Genomic DNA, 15,430 nt, shown 5'->3' on the forward strand with positions numbered 1-15,430 from the left:
AGCTTTATTACGAAGCTGTCATCATCAAGACAGCATGGTACTGGCCCAAAAACAGACCCACAGATCCACGGAACAGAACAGAGAGCCCAGATATGGACCCTCAGCTCTGTGGTCAACTAATCTCCGATGAAGCAGGAAAGAATGTCCAATGGAAAAGGGACAGTCTCTTCAATAAATGTTGCTGGGGAAACTGGACAGCCACATGCAGAAGAATGAAACTGGACCACTGACTTCCACCACACACAAAAGCAGACCCAAAATGGATGGAAGACCTAAATGGAATCCATCAAATTCCTAGAGAACACAGGCAGCAACCTCTTCGACCTCAGCCGTAGCAACGGCAAAAATGAACTACTGGGACTTCATCAAGATTAAAAGCTTTTGCACAGCAAAGGAAAAAGTCGACAAAACCAAAAGACAACCGACAGAATGGGAGAAGATATTTGCAAATGACGTATCAGATAAAGGGCCAGTATCCAAAATCTATAAAGAACTTATCAAACTCAACACCCAAAGAACAAATAATCCAGTCAAGGAATGGGCAGAAAACATGAAGACATTTCTCCAAAGAGGACATGCAAATGGCTAACAGACACGTGAAAAGGTGCTCCATGTCTCTTGGCATCAGGGAAATGCAAATCAGAACCACAATGAGTTCCCACCTCACACTGGTCTGAATGGCTAATATTAACAAGTCAGGAAACAACAGGTGTTGATGAGGACAGGGAGAAAGAGGAGCCCTCCTACGCTGTTGGTGGGAATGAAAGCTGGGGCAACCACTCTGGAAAACAGCACTGAGTTCCCTCAGAAAGTTGAAAGTAGAGCTACCCTATGACCCAGCAATTGCATTACTGGGTATTTATCCCAAAGATACAAACGTAGGGATCCAAAGGAGCACCTGTATACCTCAATGTTTATAGCAGCAATGTCCACAATAGCCTAAATGTGGAAAGAGCCCAGATGTCCATTGGCAGATGAATGGATAAAGATGTGGTGTGTGTGTGTGTGTGTGCATACACACACACACACACTGGAGTATTACTCAGCCATCAAAAAGAAAGAAATCTCACCATGTGCAATGACATGGACAGAACCAGAGGGTGCTATGCTAAGTGAGATAAATCAGAGACAAATACCGTAAGATTTCACTCATGTGAAATTTAAGAAACAAAACAGATGAACATAGAGGACAAGCAGAAAAATAAAGTAAGATGAAATCAGAAAGGGAGACAAACTATAAGAGATTCTTAACTATAGGAAACAAACTGAGGGGAGGCAGGTGGGGAGATGGGTAACCGAGTGATAGGCATTAAGGAGGGCACGGGATGGAATGAGCACTGGGTGTTATATGCAACTGATGAATCGCTAAATTCTACCCTTGAAACTAATAATATAGTATATGTTAGCTAAACTGAATATAGATACTAAATAAAAAAAGAGTTAACCTATATGCAGATTTAGCACAACTGATGCTGAGGATTTACCCACCTTTAACCCCCATCCCTGCGTGAAGTTAAAAGAGAAGTGTCCATTACAGGATATGGGTCACTAAACTTGTATTGTTCATTACCAATTACCTTGTTTGTCCTCCACAAGCTTAAAATAAAAAACAATCTTTCATTTTACTAAGAAAAAGGAAATAGGACCAAGCACTTCTCATGTGATAATGAGCTTTATATAAACTATGTTATTATGGCCTTAATAGATATATTTATATACAGCTTTCAGAGCAACTTGTTCCATGTGTACAAGAAAATCCTACTGAAGATAGTTCACATTTTTCCCAAGGCCTAAACAATTGACATGAAAAAGATAAAGTCTACGTGATCTTCTTACCTTCCTGTAGTACTCTAAGAAACTGACTTCAGAACCATCCGCTTTCTTAAAGGTACTCTTTGGATTCTGGTCCCAGTCAATATCATCTACTCTGTAGGTTTTATTGTTATACCTGTGCAACGGTTGGGATTTATTAGTCTTTGATTAGAATTGTAGAAAGAATATTAGTGAATTGGGGGAAATCGGAGGGGGAGACGAAGCATGAGAGACTGTGGACTCTGAGAAACAAATGGAGGGTTCTGGAGGGGAGAGGGGTGGGGGGTTGGGTGAGCCTGGTGGTGGGTATTATGGAGGGCATGGACTGCATGGAGCACTGGGTGTGGTGCATAAACAGTGAATCTTGGAACACTGAAAAAATAAAATATGTTAAAAAAGAAGAGGCTAGATATAGATAGTATGTAGTCTCTGTAAACTTCCAAATCACTTAGTAATATATGATGTCACAGGAAGACAAAGGGAAAACTACATAAAGACCAGGCTAGATGGGTGGGGAAGTGAGTGAAGTACTAGAAAATAAAATGAAGACTAAAAAGTAAAGAAGTTATTAAATATTTGTCCTTTTCAAAAGAACATGCTCCCCCTGACATCTTGCATCTTGAGAAAGGTCAAAAACACCTCTTCCCCATTTTCATGCTATTCCCATGTATGTAAACCCTACATTCTAACAGGATGGACTAGAAAGCTACAGGATCTTAAGACTTGCAAAATGATTATTTCATATTTTAAAGAGCGTCTTACTTGGTAAGAACAATTAAACCTATTAGCTCCTTAGAAACTTGTTCTTGAAATTTGTGTTCTTCCGTTTGATGATACAGGTTGAACATGAAATCTAACACAGTTTCGCTGCGAAGGACTTTGTGACTGACGTCCGTGCAAAGCATGATGTTGTTCTCGTACTGGAGGATAGAGGTGGTGAAGCCAGGCCAGATCACCAACCTGTCCAACAAGAGAGCAATGAAGGGACCCTATGAACAACCCTGCCATGTTCTGTGTACATCAAACTGTGTTCTTCTCCTTTATTAACTAGATCTAAAGTACAAAATTCTCAAATTGAGTAAATTTAGTTATTTCTAGGTTTTACATGGGTCCAGATAAAGATCCCTCTAAGATCCTCAACAATGAACGTTGTTTTATAGTAAAATAATTCAAGCTCCATTTGAATTAATACACTAACTTTATTAAATGGTTTTTTATGTTGGTAAAACTTGAAAAGGTTGCCAGTCTAACCAAAAGCATCTATAATTAGTACAATAACCCTAAACTGTGTGTGCCACGCTTGGATACACTACAGGAACTTCTGAAACGATCTTCATTAGCTCATAAATTTTGTTGCCCAAAAGCAAATACAAACAGTGTTGGACAACCCTTCATGCTTCCCTAGTGAGAGAGGAGTATCACGTGATGATTTATATCCAAGTGTTCTAGGATGTCTCTTATTATTCAAATCAAGTTAAATATTTACTTAACATGACAGGTACCACTAACACCCCCAGTAATAAATTTGATTATTTGATTATTTCAAATTAGAACATCGTTTTCAAAGTCTGTGATCATACCTAAGGAACAGAAAGGTTCCACTTCATACAAACCTATGATTTGGAATATCGATTGGGTCACTTGGGTTATAGTAATTCCGTCCAATTTGCTGTAAATTCATGATCTTCAAGAGCCTAGAAATTCAAAGGTCAGAAGACAGAAGCAAATACTGGTAAGTATCTCCACGCACAGGGACTCACCACACTGGTCTTTCAACTCTTCTCTAGGTTTTCAGTTTTTCTTAGTAAAATGTTAAGAAAACACCAACATACCTCCTGAAAATAATATTATAGAACTGCAAACAAGTTGGTGACGTAGGTGGGAGTTCATTTGTTAAGGTGATTGTTATCCTCACATGCTCTCCATTTCGCGTCTGACTGAACACTTCAGTAACCTGAGCCAGAGCAGTGGAAAACCAAACTTTTAATTGTTAAGAGAAACTAATAATCCCAATCACATAATTCCTGCTAAAAAGGCAACAGTGAAAAGTATGGAAAAGTTTTAAATAAAGAAAGAATGACTTTGAGAAGAGTGGTTATGGGCCTTATTATAATTGTCATCACGTTTTTCAGGCGGATTTGAAAATGATGCAATAATGCCAAAGGCCCCTCTGGGTTCATTAAAACTCTATGAGACAGAGGACCACTGGATTTTCTCTAAAAGCTACCCTAGATTGCGGCAGTTCTGCTTTTGAAGTGGAAATCCTTCATCACCCTCTCCCCAACCCAACATTTTAAAATAACCTTGTGCTGTAGTCTTTTAGGTAAAAATAGTATTGTTCCATCAAAAGCATGACACCTTCCAATTAAGTCTTCATGTTGAAAAAGAAGAGCTGAGCGGAGTCTTCTGGCTTCCATCAGCGGGTTATAGTCAATGTGATACTGATATAAGGCCCACTGGGGACGGGACGTCAATCGAAAATGATTAGTGCTCAGCCTTACTATAATGCCTGAAGAACCTGTAAGAACGAGTCACGTTTCATTAACAAAATAACAAATTCTTCCCTGAAATCTTTCCTACTCTTTCCTACTGTGACAAAGCAGACACAGATCTGTAACAAAAGGCGAAGAACGGCATATGACACTGAACTTCTCAGACATCTGACTTTGAGTACGACTATCCTACCCATGTAAGTTCCCACAAGCATATGTTTGGGAATAAATCCTCCTTAGACTAAGTAATCTACATCAGAACCCACCAAATCTCTGTGGCAAGAAGTTTTAAAAGGAAAGAAGTTATGTAACACTTAGTAAAACATTTCAGTGCAGCTGAAGACACTGACAACCTATTTCATCAAAGCCAAAAGAGAGAGGGAAATGGAAAAGCCATTGGAAAAGCTGGATCCTGACCAAATGTGCTTTTTCTCCCTGCTACTGCACCATACAAATAAATATGTAAAATAAAGGGCTTCAATTCAGTGTTCTGTGTACTCAAAAAGTAATCCCAGGAAACTGCACTCATCATAATTAACTCACCTGTTTTTGATTCTTTAACATGGTCCAGGTTCTGTCTTGTATTCACACCAAGATCATGAAAGTCTCTACGACGACCTCCTCTCTCTCCTAATGATAACTCCTGAAATCCAGCAGATATCTGGAGCTCTTAAAAAAAAAAAAAAAGATACCCTATGTCACATGAAACATGAAACAATGATGACATTAATTCCCAAAGTACTACATGGACCCCAAAAGCTACAGAGGTGCTAAGATACTGTTGAGAAATTTCATAGGTATCTGTTGGCCAGGGCACCTCAGCTAGGACTTCTATAAACCCTTTGCCACTGCCCCAGGTAAATTCGGTTGGTCCCCTGTAAGATATATCCATGTAAAAACAAAACAAAAGTAAGACAACTGACTTGGGATTAAGAACTCAGGAGCATGCTTAGTGGCTGGGAAATCATAGTTCTGTACTGCAAGTTCTGATAACAACCTAAGAGCCTAAACAGAAGTATTCTTCACAGTTTTATGATGCACTTATAGCTACAGGAATTGGTAATTCATAGGTTTTAATGTGTAAATGTGTAGTGTCATTTCCTCACTAATTCCCTTAAGAACAGATGGGATCGTCCTATGTGTACCCCACGGCCACCATACACATGGCCCAGTGGGACAGATTAGCTAGCAGTTCATGTGGTTTCCAAAGCTGATTATAATATCCAAAATTACTGAATCCTTCAATTCGTACATCATACAGAAGTGCATCTCATCAACAGTGTGGTGTGGGCCAAAGAATGAACGTGGCCTTTGTCATCTGCTGTTACAAATGCAGCTTTCAGTTAATAGGGACCATACCTTGAGTACCAGACACTTTGGTGCACTCCCTAAACCGTCAGTCTTCTTTTTAAAAAGAGGATTTTTTTAGGGAGTCATACCTAATGGACTAGAATTTCATCTTCCCTGCAGGTAAGGATGGCCTAAGTGGTTTACCAGAAATTACTGGATCAACCTCTGGGAAAGTGCCTTGAAAGGGAGTCAGCAGCCAGTGTCTATGTTCTCTGGGACCCTTGACCTGCCAGTCTTGCCTGGAATCTGAATGTGACCACCAAACATATGCCTTAATGACAGAAGTCAGGACAAAAGAACAAAACGATCGAAAAGGCCAGTTTTCTTCTTACCACAAATGCCAGGACTAGCCCTGAAGTGCCAACTTCTGGACTTTTTTGTTAGAGAAGGAACAGTGCTTTAACAAAATATTGGTTCCTGATATACTCTGGAAGTAACTTATTCCAACATGAGCTTCCACTTCCTTACCTGAAAAACTGATGCACTTCATGGACATGTTGAGTTTTACATGAAAATATAATTTATAAACCCCTTTAAAGGTGTTGCTAAATATGTAGGTTCTTTTACTTCAGGACATTCAGGGACTCTATTTAAAAGTCCTTTAAATACATAACTGTTCTGTTTCCCTTGAAATTTTTCTCCCAGAGACTTTCAATTTAAAGTAGCCTTGGTCTTGGTTGATTAACTATACTAATGCAGGCCAGGCATACTGAATCCAAGCTGGTAACAATAACAGGTCACGGCAGCTGTTTTCCTGAAAAATTTGAGTTTGTCTTAAAATTCAGTTCTGGGGCACCTGGGGGCTCAGTTGGTTATGCCACTGCCTTTGGCTCAGGTCATGATCCCGGAGTCCCAGGATCAAGTCCCGCACTGGGCTCCTGGCTCCGAGTCTGCTTCTCCCTCTGACCTTCTTCCCTCTCATGCTCTCTCTCTCTCTCTCTCAAATAAATAAAAAAATTAAAAAAAAAATTCAATTCTGGGTATGTAAACTTGACTGCAAGTTTCTGAATACAAACAATGAAGTCTGTTTCCCTCTCTACATACAACACAACTTTTATAGTTAGGCAAAGCTTACCATCAATCTGCAAAGAGGACAGGTTTTAGAGTGAACAAGATTGAGAAGCTTGCTATTTATAAGGACACCTCACTTTACTGTGCTTCGCGGATACTGCAGGTCTTCCCACTGAAGGCTTGTGGCAACTCTGTGATAAACCAGTCTACTGGTGCCATTTTTCCAACATTTGCTCATTTCATTTGTGTCACATTCTGGTAATTCTCACACTATTTCAAACTTTTTTGTTATTATATTTGTTATGGTGATCTGTGGTCAGTAGTTACAACTAGTGAAAACTTAAATAATGGTTAGAATTTCTTAGCAGTATGCACACACTGTTTAGACATAATGTTACCGCACACTTAACAGCCTATGGTATGGTGTCAACTCTTATAAACCCTGGGAAACCAAACAATTCATCTGACTCGCTTTATAAGATCTACTTTGTTGCAGTGGTCTGAAACTGGAACTGCAGTAACTTCAAGGTGCGCCTAGAACTTCCCTTTCTGTGTAGTTGCTGGAGTGATTAAAAACACAAGTCTGATGATGCTACTGCTGTTTAAGAACCCTCCACATATCCACGCCCCACTTAGAGAATGCAAACCACAGTCCTAGGCAAGGTCTCATTCACAGAAAATATGTTAAACTTGTCAATTTCTAAAACTCAGTAGATACTTGAACATTTATGACAAATACTTCTCAGATCTAATGCTTACAACAGCAGTGAAAAGTTGTGAAATAGGGTCTTGCATTTGTTATTCCAAGTATTATTTAATCCGCACAGTGACCTTTACATAAAAAGTTAGATACTAGCTTTTTAGAGATGGGAAAGTGTCACAGAAACTCAGATATCAAGACTAGAGGAGAAACTGGGTAAAATCCTACAAATTTAAAGAGATGAATACCCATGAATGAATTCTCATCCGACATCTTGAAAAATAACGTATCTTACATCAAAAAAGTAACAGATAATTAGATAAATGAAAGACCCTCTCGTCCTCTGACTCTTCAAGTGTAGCACTATTAACCGATGTTTTTCCTCAAATTTGTCTATGCAAAGATTTATACAATCACATATTCATTAAAGATACAGAGATAACACTTGGTTTCGTAGGATGTAGGGCAGTGGTATGGGGTGCTCAACCAATAGGGCAGTGCTGACTCTTCCTGGTCAGGTGTTTGCAGTGTGGGGTACAGAGCAGGACAGTCAGCACCCTTCCACTAACAGACAACTGCGTTCCCACGTGGGGACCTGCTCGTGAATGTACCATCACAACTGCTCCATGTGACAAGATGTCATCCCAAAGCTGGCACAACTCTACAAGCCCAGAGGGAGTAGCAGCAGTTTTCCACTGTCAGCATTTGTAAAATGGCAAAAAATAAAATGGTGCAGAACAAAGAGGTAAAAAGCGCTCACTTAGTTTCAGCGTCTTTAGAAGACTCAATGTTTTCAACAGCCTCTGCAGGTTTCAAGGCACTGCCCCTTCATTTCCCTGTCCACTCTCCCCCTGGCTTGTTAAACATTGTGGTTTCCCAAGAACGCTCCGTGTTTCAGGAAGTTTCCAGGCTGCCCAGTAGTTGACACAGCAGTTCACACCACCCTAAAATCTTAGATTCGTTCACCCTCTACTGTTCACTGACGTCACCAGCTGTGATTTGGAGAAGGGGGGAATGTAGCACAGGGAGGAAAGCAGCTCTGCCTTCTCGCTAGCCGGCTGCCTCCACGCTAGTTTCCCCAAAAGCACACTTCCCACGCTCGCCCTAGCTGGAAAGCCATGTCCTTACGTTAGTTCCCCGTGTGCACAGGGGTGTTTCCTGTATCAAAACCAAATGTAACTGTAAAATAAATCTTATATCGAGCACCTAAATAACTCACGTTTGTAACAAAGTACTAAAAAAACACAAGTTTTGGAATCAGCACTGGTGTTCTGACCTCATCGGCGGTCCTAACTTTGGTCTGGGTTTTGCACCTGAGAAGCGTGGCCAGCCGGAACCACCCCCAGGAGACCAAAGTTACACATGTTAAAGGAAGTTCAGCTTGTGATGAAATCACTAACGATGCCAAAAAGTTCTCAATGACTAATGAGTCAGCACATGGATGGTTAGTTCAGAACTTAATCATTCTGCAAGAGCTAACACGGGGCCCTGGCAAGAACACGCTTTTTCATTTCCAAGGAGAAAAATCCTGTGGCACCTTCCTAAGTCCAGGCTGCACAGCTGAGAGGGCCTGTTCTTCCTGAAGGACAGCAGGGGCCCCTTTTTGTGACTCCGTATGCTGGTTACCGCTTCACGTCTACTACTACACACACGCCCGTGAGATCTTTTCACTCTCCCTTCACCTTGGGGCTTGGCCGTTGCTCCCACTGCTCCTCTCTGTCGTCCACGGCCAACTAACTCCCCTTCCGCTGCTGGCTGCTGAGGCCTGGGCTGGATATAGCCAGGCTGCTGACTCTACGGCGATATGCAAACAAACAGCATTCTTTTCATGTCAAAAGGTCACAGATCAGAGGAAACAGTCTTCAGCAAGTCTAAGACGTTCAAACGAAACTGGTCTATGTTAGTAACTAAGTATTTCCATAAAGCAGCTTCTTCAAGAAGGATCACTAACTAGCTGATGGGTGTTAAGGTGGGCTCAGGATGGAAGGAGCGCTGGGTGTGATACACAGCTGAACAATCACTGAACTCTACCTCTGAAACTAATATTACACTATAATTAATTGGATGTAAATAAAATTTAAAAAAAAAAGAAGAGTCACTAACTAAAGAACCGGCTCTTCCAATGCTCAGGAAATAGAACAGGATCATTCTTGTTCAGCTCCCGCATCCTTCACAGAAGTTTTTAAACTTATCTTCAACAGCCTAAGCTGATAAAGATGTAGGTTTTGTTTTTCAAGGACATGTTCTGTAGGGGAAAGGTCAAGCACTCACCGCAGTGGCCCCCACATGCTGCACTGTCTCCTGCCCACGGGCCCGTCCTCTGGCTCTCGCTCTGGCTCGCCCAGTCATTTTTTTTCCTTGAGAGGAAACAATTGTAAAGACAACACTCAACATACACGCTTACATTTGACTGTTTCTGCAATGTTCCCTTTATTTTCCATTTTCTTTTCAGTGTTCCAAAATTCATTGTTCATGCACCACACCCAGCGCTCCATGCAATCCCCACCACCAGGCTCACCCAACCCCCCACACCCCCCCCCGAAAGCTTCAGTTTGTTTCTCAGAGTCCACAGTCTCTCATGCTTCGTCCGATTTCCCCCAACTCCCTTCTCCTCTCCTTCTCCCCATGTCCTCCGTGTTATTCCTTACGCTCCACAAGTAAGTGAAACCATGTGATAACTGACTCTCTCTGCTTGACTTATTCCACTCAGCATAATCTCCTCCAGTCCCGTCCATGTTGCTACAAAAGTTGGGTCTTATCATACTCCATAGTGTATACGGACCACATCTTCCTTATCCATTCGTCCGTTGAAGGGCATCCTGGTTCTTTCCACAGTTTGGTGACCGTGGCCATTGCTGCTATGAACATTGGGGTACAGGTGGCCCTTCTTTGCACTACATCTGTATCTTTGGGGTCAATACCCAGTAGTGCCATTGCAGGGTCATAGGGAAGCTCTATTTTTAACTTTCTGAGGAACTTCCACACTGTTCTCCAGAGTGGCTGCACAACTTGCATTCCCACCAACAGTGTAAGAGGGCTCCCCTTTCTCCACGTCCTCTCCAACACACATTGTTTCTTGTCTTGTTAATTTTGGCCATTCTAACTGGTGTAAGGTGGTATCTCAGTGTGGTTCTGATTTCCTTTAGATGTACTGAAAACTCCACAGTAAGTTTCTGAATCAGCACCTGTTCATCGCACCTCTCCTAACAGAGCTAAAGGCAACATCCCCTACCTTCAACAAACATAAGTGCTTATGGTGGACTGGACATGCTGGGTGGCAGGGCTACGATGCAGGACTTAATACAGTCACCTGCTATACTATCTCAACCAAACTTAGGGAAAACTGTTAAGAGACATTGGAGGCTGGTGACCAGCTCTTTTCACATGTGGGTATGTATCTATGAAACTGGGCCCACATGGCATGTTTGAAGTCAGGCCCTTTCCCTAACTCTTCCACGTATCCACTGCACACTCCTGGGTCTTCCCACAGCACAATGTGCAGCTTAAACACACCCAAACCACCGTCTTCTATAGCACACCATTTATGCCCTACATTTTCATTCTTGGTGAGTGGCACGACCATCTGCTGTGCCTCTAAAGAAAAAGGACAGAGTCCTTGCTCTCCCAATGCCTCCTCTGTTGCTCGTACTCCTTCGCACCCAACAGCACTCTCCATCTTACCACCACCGTGTAATTGGCTGGGAGCCAGGGCCCATGCTAAGAGCAGAGGTATCGCCATGCATAAAAGTAGATGCACCCCCTCACCCCCACCACGGAGCAGAAAGTGTATCATCAGGTCACACAGGGTGGAGACCTCCCAAATCCGACTCCTTCACAGAAGGGATATAACCTGAGATTCGTGTCTTCCTTTGTGAAACAGAGTCTTAATAAACCAGCCCTCAGGTCCAGCGTGCATTTCAAGTGAGAAAATGCAGGAAGGGCTTTTAGAGTGCCTGGTGCACAGTGAACATTCAACACATCTTAGCCCCAGTGGAAAGGCAGCTAAAATTGTTAACTACAACTTTGTAAGAGTTTAATGAAGGAACTAAGCAGAACGTTCTATCAGAAAAGCAAGCAGAAACTCATTTACATACTGAAGTCGGCCTCGTGCGAAACCGCCACTTAAACCGAGATGCAAGAGGACCAGGAGGCCGCAGGCACCAGACGCCAGGCTCCGGAGAAGCACGAAGTGTGGAGCTGCACGACGCCGGGTGAGGCCGCAGGGCACTAAGGAAGGGGAGCTGCTGCACCAGCACGTGCAGGGCCTTGCAGCCAACAGGAGGGGCCGGATTCCACCTTCACCGCGCTGAGACCACCCAAGGTACTAAACACGGAGGGCTGGCCTGCGACATCACCGACATTTAAGGTCACTCCGCTGTGAGTCAGATTCTCAACTTTGCTCAGCGTTCACGGCTTCTCAGGTTTTGCTCTAGGCGGACCTTCCTAGAGACAAGCCTAACGACACTGTCCAACGGGGGCGGGCCTCCTGCTGTGCGGCACAGGAGAAGCCAATGCGTGGACTCAGCAGATCCGAACACCTTCACAAGCCGGCTCCACCCCAGCAATTTCCAGGTCCGCTGCAGAGTACGGCCGGCGGAGGGGCCGGGACGCTAGAACTAATTTCAACGCCACGGAAACCTCTGTGCCCTGATGCTGCCCGTAACCGGGGACAGCCACACACCGAGCTGGCTCACGGGGCCCGGGGCGCCCACGCTCAGGTCTCGCACTGACGGCGTGCGGAGGGAGACCTCCCTTCTTGCACACGTGGGCCACCGAGGTTGGGTGACTCACCCCGCCCCGCCGCGTAGCCCGCGCTAGAGTGCCCTGCCCCCTTCCACCCGCCTTATAGCCGCCGCCACACCGCGCGGGAGCTCCTCCGTCCCCCGCGCCCCTGCACGCTAGCCTGCGAGCGCGGGTCGGCCCTGGCACCTAGCCTGGTACCGGGCCGCCTCGCAGTAGTGCCAAGTTCGGGAGGTTCTCCCGCCGCCTCCGCTCTCTCCAGCAACACCTGGGACTTGCCGGTGACCCCGGTCAGACAGACGAGGTCCCCGCGCCCGACCCAGCGAGCCCAGAGCTCGTCGTGGCCGGCCTCCAGCGGCCTCTCGCGTCACCCAAGGCTCCCACGGAACCGCACACAAGTGGGGCACGCGGCCCGAGCGCAGGGCTGTCCCGCGCAGCTGCGGCTCCCCGCTCCACCCTTCCAATCTCGGGATACCCCGGTGGGCGACAGACTACGTGGTCCCCTTGAGAAAGAGTCGGAGGCGGTGCTCGCCGCCATCCCGGCTGCGAACGACTCCCGCTCAAATGGCGGTCCGCCCCGCCGCCCCAGCGCCTGCCCCCGCACACCGGAAGCCACGAGGCAGCCAGACAGGCTCACCGCGCGCCCCCCACCCAGACAGTGCCCCTCTCCCGACCAGGGGCAGCGCTGGGGAACGCCCTCTGACCCACGCAGTGCGCCCCCAGCCAGGCGGTGCCCACGAATGCCCGCGACCCCGAACAGTGTCCAGCAAAGACCACCCCCAACCCCGACAATGTTCCCCACACCGGGTAATGCCCCCCACAACCCTCGTACTACCCAGGAATGCCCCAGACCCAGACAGCGCTCCCCCAACTAGGCAGTGCCCCCCAAACCCGAGCAGCGCCCAGGAATGACTCGTGACCCAGAGAGTAACCCCCCAAACCCCAGCAATGTCCCAGAGCACGCCCTGACCTTGGAAGTGCCCCCGCCGTGCCCTCGCAGGGCCGGCGAACGCCCCCCTCGAATGCCGGAGCGCCCCCCACACCTCAGGCCTTCTCCCGCCCTCAACAACGCCATGCCGCCCCCACGCCCATGTATCCCCGCGTTCCGGGCGTCCCTCCTCACCAGGCCCACAGCTGCAGTCGCAGGAAAACTCACGCACCTGTCCAGACCGCCGCGACCCCGGATCCCCTAACACCCCGCCGTCGCCGCCGCCCTAACAGCTACCGCGCCGCCAACCGTCACCCCACGCCAGATCCCTCCGCGCCGGGACTTCGCGCCCCGATGCCCAACCCAGCAAGCCGGCGCTCCTCGGACCCGCGGAGCCGCGCCACTCGCCGTCACTTCACCATCAGCCGTGGCTCCCTCCCGCTCGTGGGCCGTCGCGGGGCGCGGACCCCGGCGGAAGGGGCACGGGGTTCCTTTCCTGTGCGGAAGGACACCTGCGTCTGGCGAGAACTCACCCGCACGTGACAGCCGGCTAACGGCGCGGTGAGGACGTGCGCGCGCTGCGCCCTGAAAGGCTGGCACGTGCACGGCGGTTTTCGGGGGCGGAGCCACAGGAGCCCCGCCCCAGGCCCTGCCCCGAGAGTAACCTCAGGTGGATGAGGCGAACCCCTGCCTCATTTGCAGCTAGGGGAGCCGCGTGGAGCCAGGGGCATGGCCTGGGTCAGCTGTGAGAGTGGACCAGGTGCAAAACAGCGGACTGAACCTTGGGTGGCCCCTTCAAATGAGAGGCTGTTTAGCTCCTCAAATCGAGAGATGAGATTCGAATTTTGCCCCCAAGAAAATAAAGCGCTTTCCAGAGCGTGAATGCCGGGCGGCTGTGCACCTGCTCATTTAAGTGTGCACAGACTGCCGAGTGCACGCGTGTGGACGTGTATGGCGGTGGTCGTCCGCCGTATTTATCTGCATTTACGTGCATCATCACCTGCGGGGCGGGTTAAAGCACGGGTGGCCGCGCCCCCTCCCCAGGGACTCGACAGGTTCAGTTCGCCGGCCAGCTACTCCCCATCTCTTGACCAATCGCTCCTGACGCTGCCCCAGCTGCTCCGGGGTCCGCCTGAATACGAGGCCCTGGAATTAGATGCCTTCAATAAGAATTTGTTTCGTCTTTGGGCAAACCCAACACAATTATAATTATTGTAAACATCATAAAATAGGGCAGTTTTTTGTCAGACTGGGAAATGGGACTCTATGTAGCTAGAGAAGTCTAGTAATGATTCAGTGGTTTCTTAAGGATGGAGTGTAGGGGAGGCAGTGGCAATAGTTATCTGGAGGGATTGTCTTAAAGCTGCATTTATACAGCAAACATTTTATTAATGCTTACGCATGTATTCAGGGGGCTTGTGGTGGGGTGGGGCAGAAGTTTTCCCAAGCCATCTCCCCAAGTCTGCTCTCTCCCCTGTGGGTCAGAGGGAGCCCGCTGGATTACAGAGTGTACCTCACTCACTTGATTGTCAAAACCGAGAAGGGGGAAACTTCTGAAAAACACATTCCCAGGTAATCCTGATTGAAGAGGTTTGGAATGGGAGCCAAGTATTTTAAGAGTCACCAGGTGATTTTTATGCTGAGAAAATTTTGAGAAATGTAAGGCAAAATCTGTGATCTTGACATCGTACACAAAGAAAGGATGAATGTGAAAAGGGGAGACACCCAGTAATTTTTTTGGGGGGGGGGGGCGATGGCTTCACTTTATAAAACTAGAAGGCACCGTTTGGGAAAAAAACAATACAAACCTTCACTTTTCTAAGAGGAATTTAACATGTTGGTGAGAAAGATGTTCTGTGGTCTTACCAGCAGATGGAGCGAGAAAACAAGAAATAAGTCTACAGTTTCAACTGGGTGCAGGGGCAAGAAATACCAGGAATGCAGCTTACAGGAAAGAAGTCACCCTTTTCCCGTTTCTCTTCTCTGTGAGCCTAAACTCCTTGGGACCGCTAAGCATACACCATCCCCAGAGCATCTCGGTGTGTGCATTGTCTGAAATGCGTGGTTTCTAAAGACATAGGAAGTTGTGATATAGCAAGATGGAGACAAACCCCTCGTGCTTCTGATGGTGCAAACAGTGCAACTCACAAACCTCCCCTAAAATTTAAGAAGAAAAGCTACAGAGAAACATTGGGGAAGCATCATTTTTTTAAGAGTTTCTACATCAACAGCATGACACAGTGGCTCCAGTTACTGGATACAACTGTGTTCCCCCTGCTAGAAACTGAAAAGTGAAGGGATGTAGATTCTCCTTCCAGGAGTTTGGTCAGGTGCTGGGGAGTAGGGGGTGGGCAGAGAGGTGGGAGTCCATCCCGGAGAGGGAGCAGAGCACTACGA

At 46.5% G+C, this 15,430-nt stretch overlaps 1 protein-coding gene and 1 long non-coding RNA gene across 4 annotated transcripts in view; one reads left to right on the forward strand and one right to left on the reverse strand.

Moving 5' to 3' along the window:
- Positions 1 to 13,533, reverse strand: part of PIWIL1 (piwi like RNA-mediated gene silencing 1) — a 34,832-nt gene extending 21,299 nt beyond the window's left edge. Inside the window, exons 1-9 of one of the 3 annotated variants that reach the window (XM_047698384.1) lie at positions 13,442 to 13,533; positions 9,637 to 9,722; positions 9,048 to 9,159; positions 4,848 to 4,973; positions 4,116 to 4,330; positions 3,645 to 3,766; positions 3,426 to 3,506; positions 2,575 to 2,772; positions 1,837 to 1,948 (exon numbers count right to left, since the gene is read on the reverse strand). In XM_047698384.1, the coding sequence (XP_047554340.1) occupies positions 1,837 to 1,948; positions 2,575 to 2,772; positions 3,426 to 3,506; positions 3,645 to 3,766; positions 4,116 to 4,330; positions 4,848 to 4,973; positions 9,048 to 9,159; positions 9,637 to 9,714 (1,044 nt within the window). In that variant the 5' untranslated portion in view covers positions 9,715 to 9,722; positions 13,442 to 13,533. The other 2 variants (XM_047698386.1, XM_047698385.1) reach the window with 2 other exon arrangements.
- A 216-nt stretch (positions 13,534 to 13,749) lies between these two features.
- On the forward strand, positions 13,750 to 15,219 carry LOC125082488 (uncharacterized). The gene is made up of 2 exons (XR_007121985.1): positions 13,750 to 13,793; positions 14,903 to 15,219. It is a non-coding gene; the product is annotated as an uncharacterized LOC125082488 (long non-coding RNA).
- The last annotated feature ends 211 nt before the right edge of the window (positions 15,220 to 15,430 follow it).

The sequence above is a fragment of the Lutra lutra genome, chromosome 12, assembly GCF_902655055.1.
Source record: "Lutra lutra chromosome 12, mLutLut1.2, whole genome shotgun sequence".
Lineage (NCBI taxonomy): Eukaryota > Metazoa > Chordata > Mammalia > Carnivora > Mustelidae > Lutra > Lutra lutra.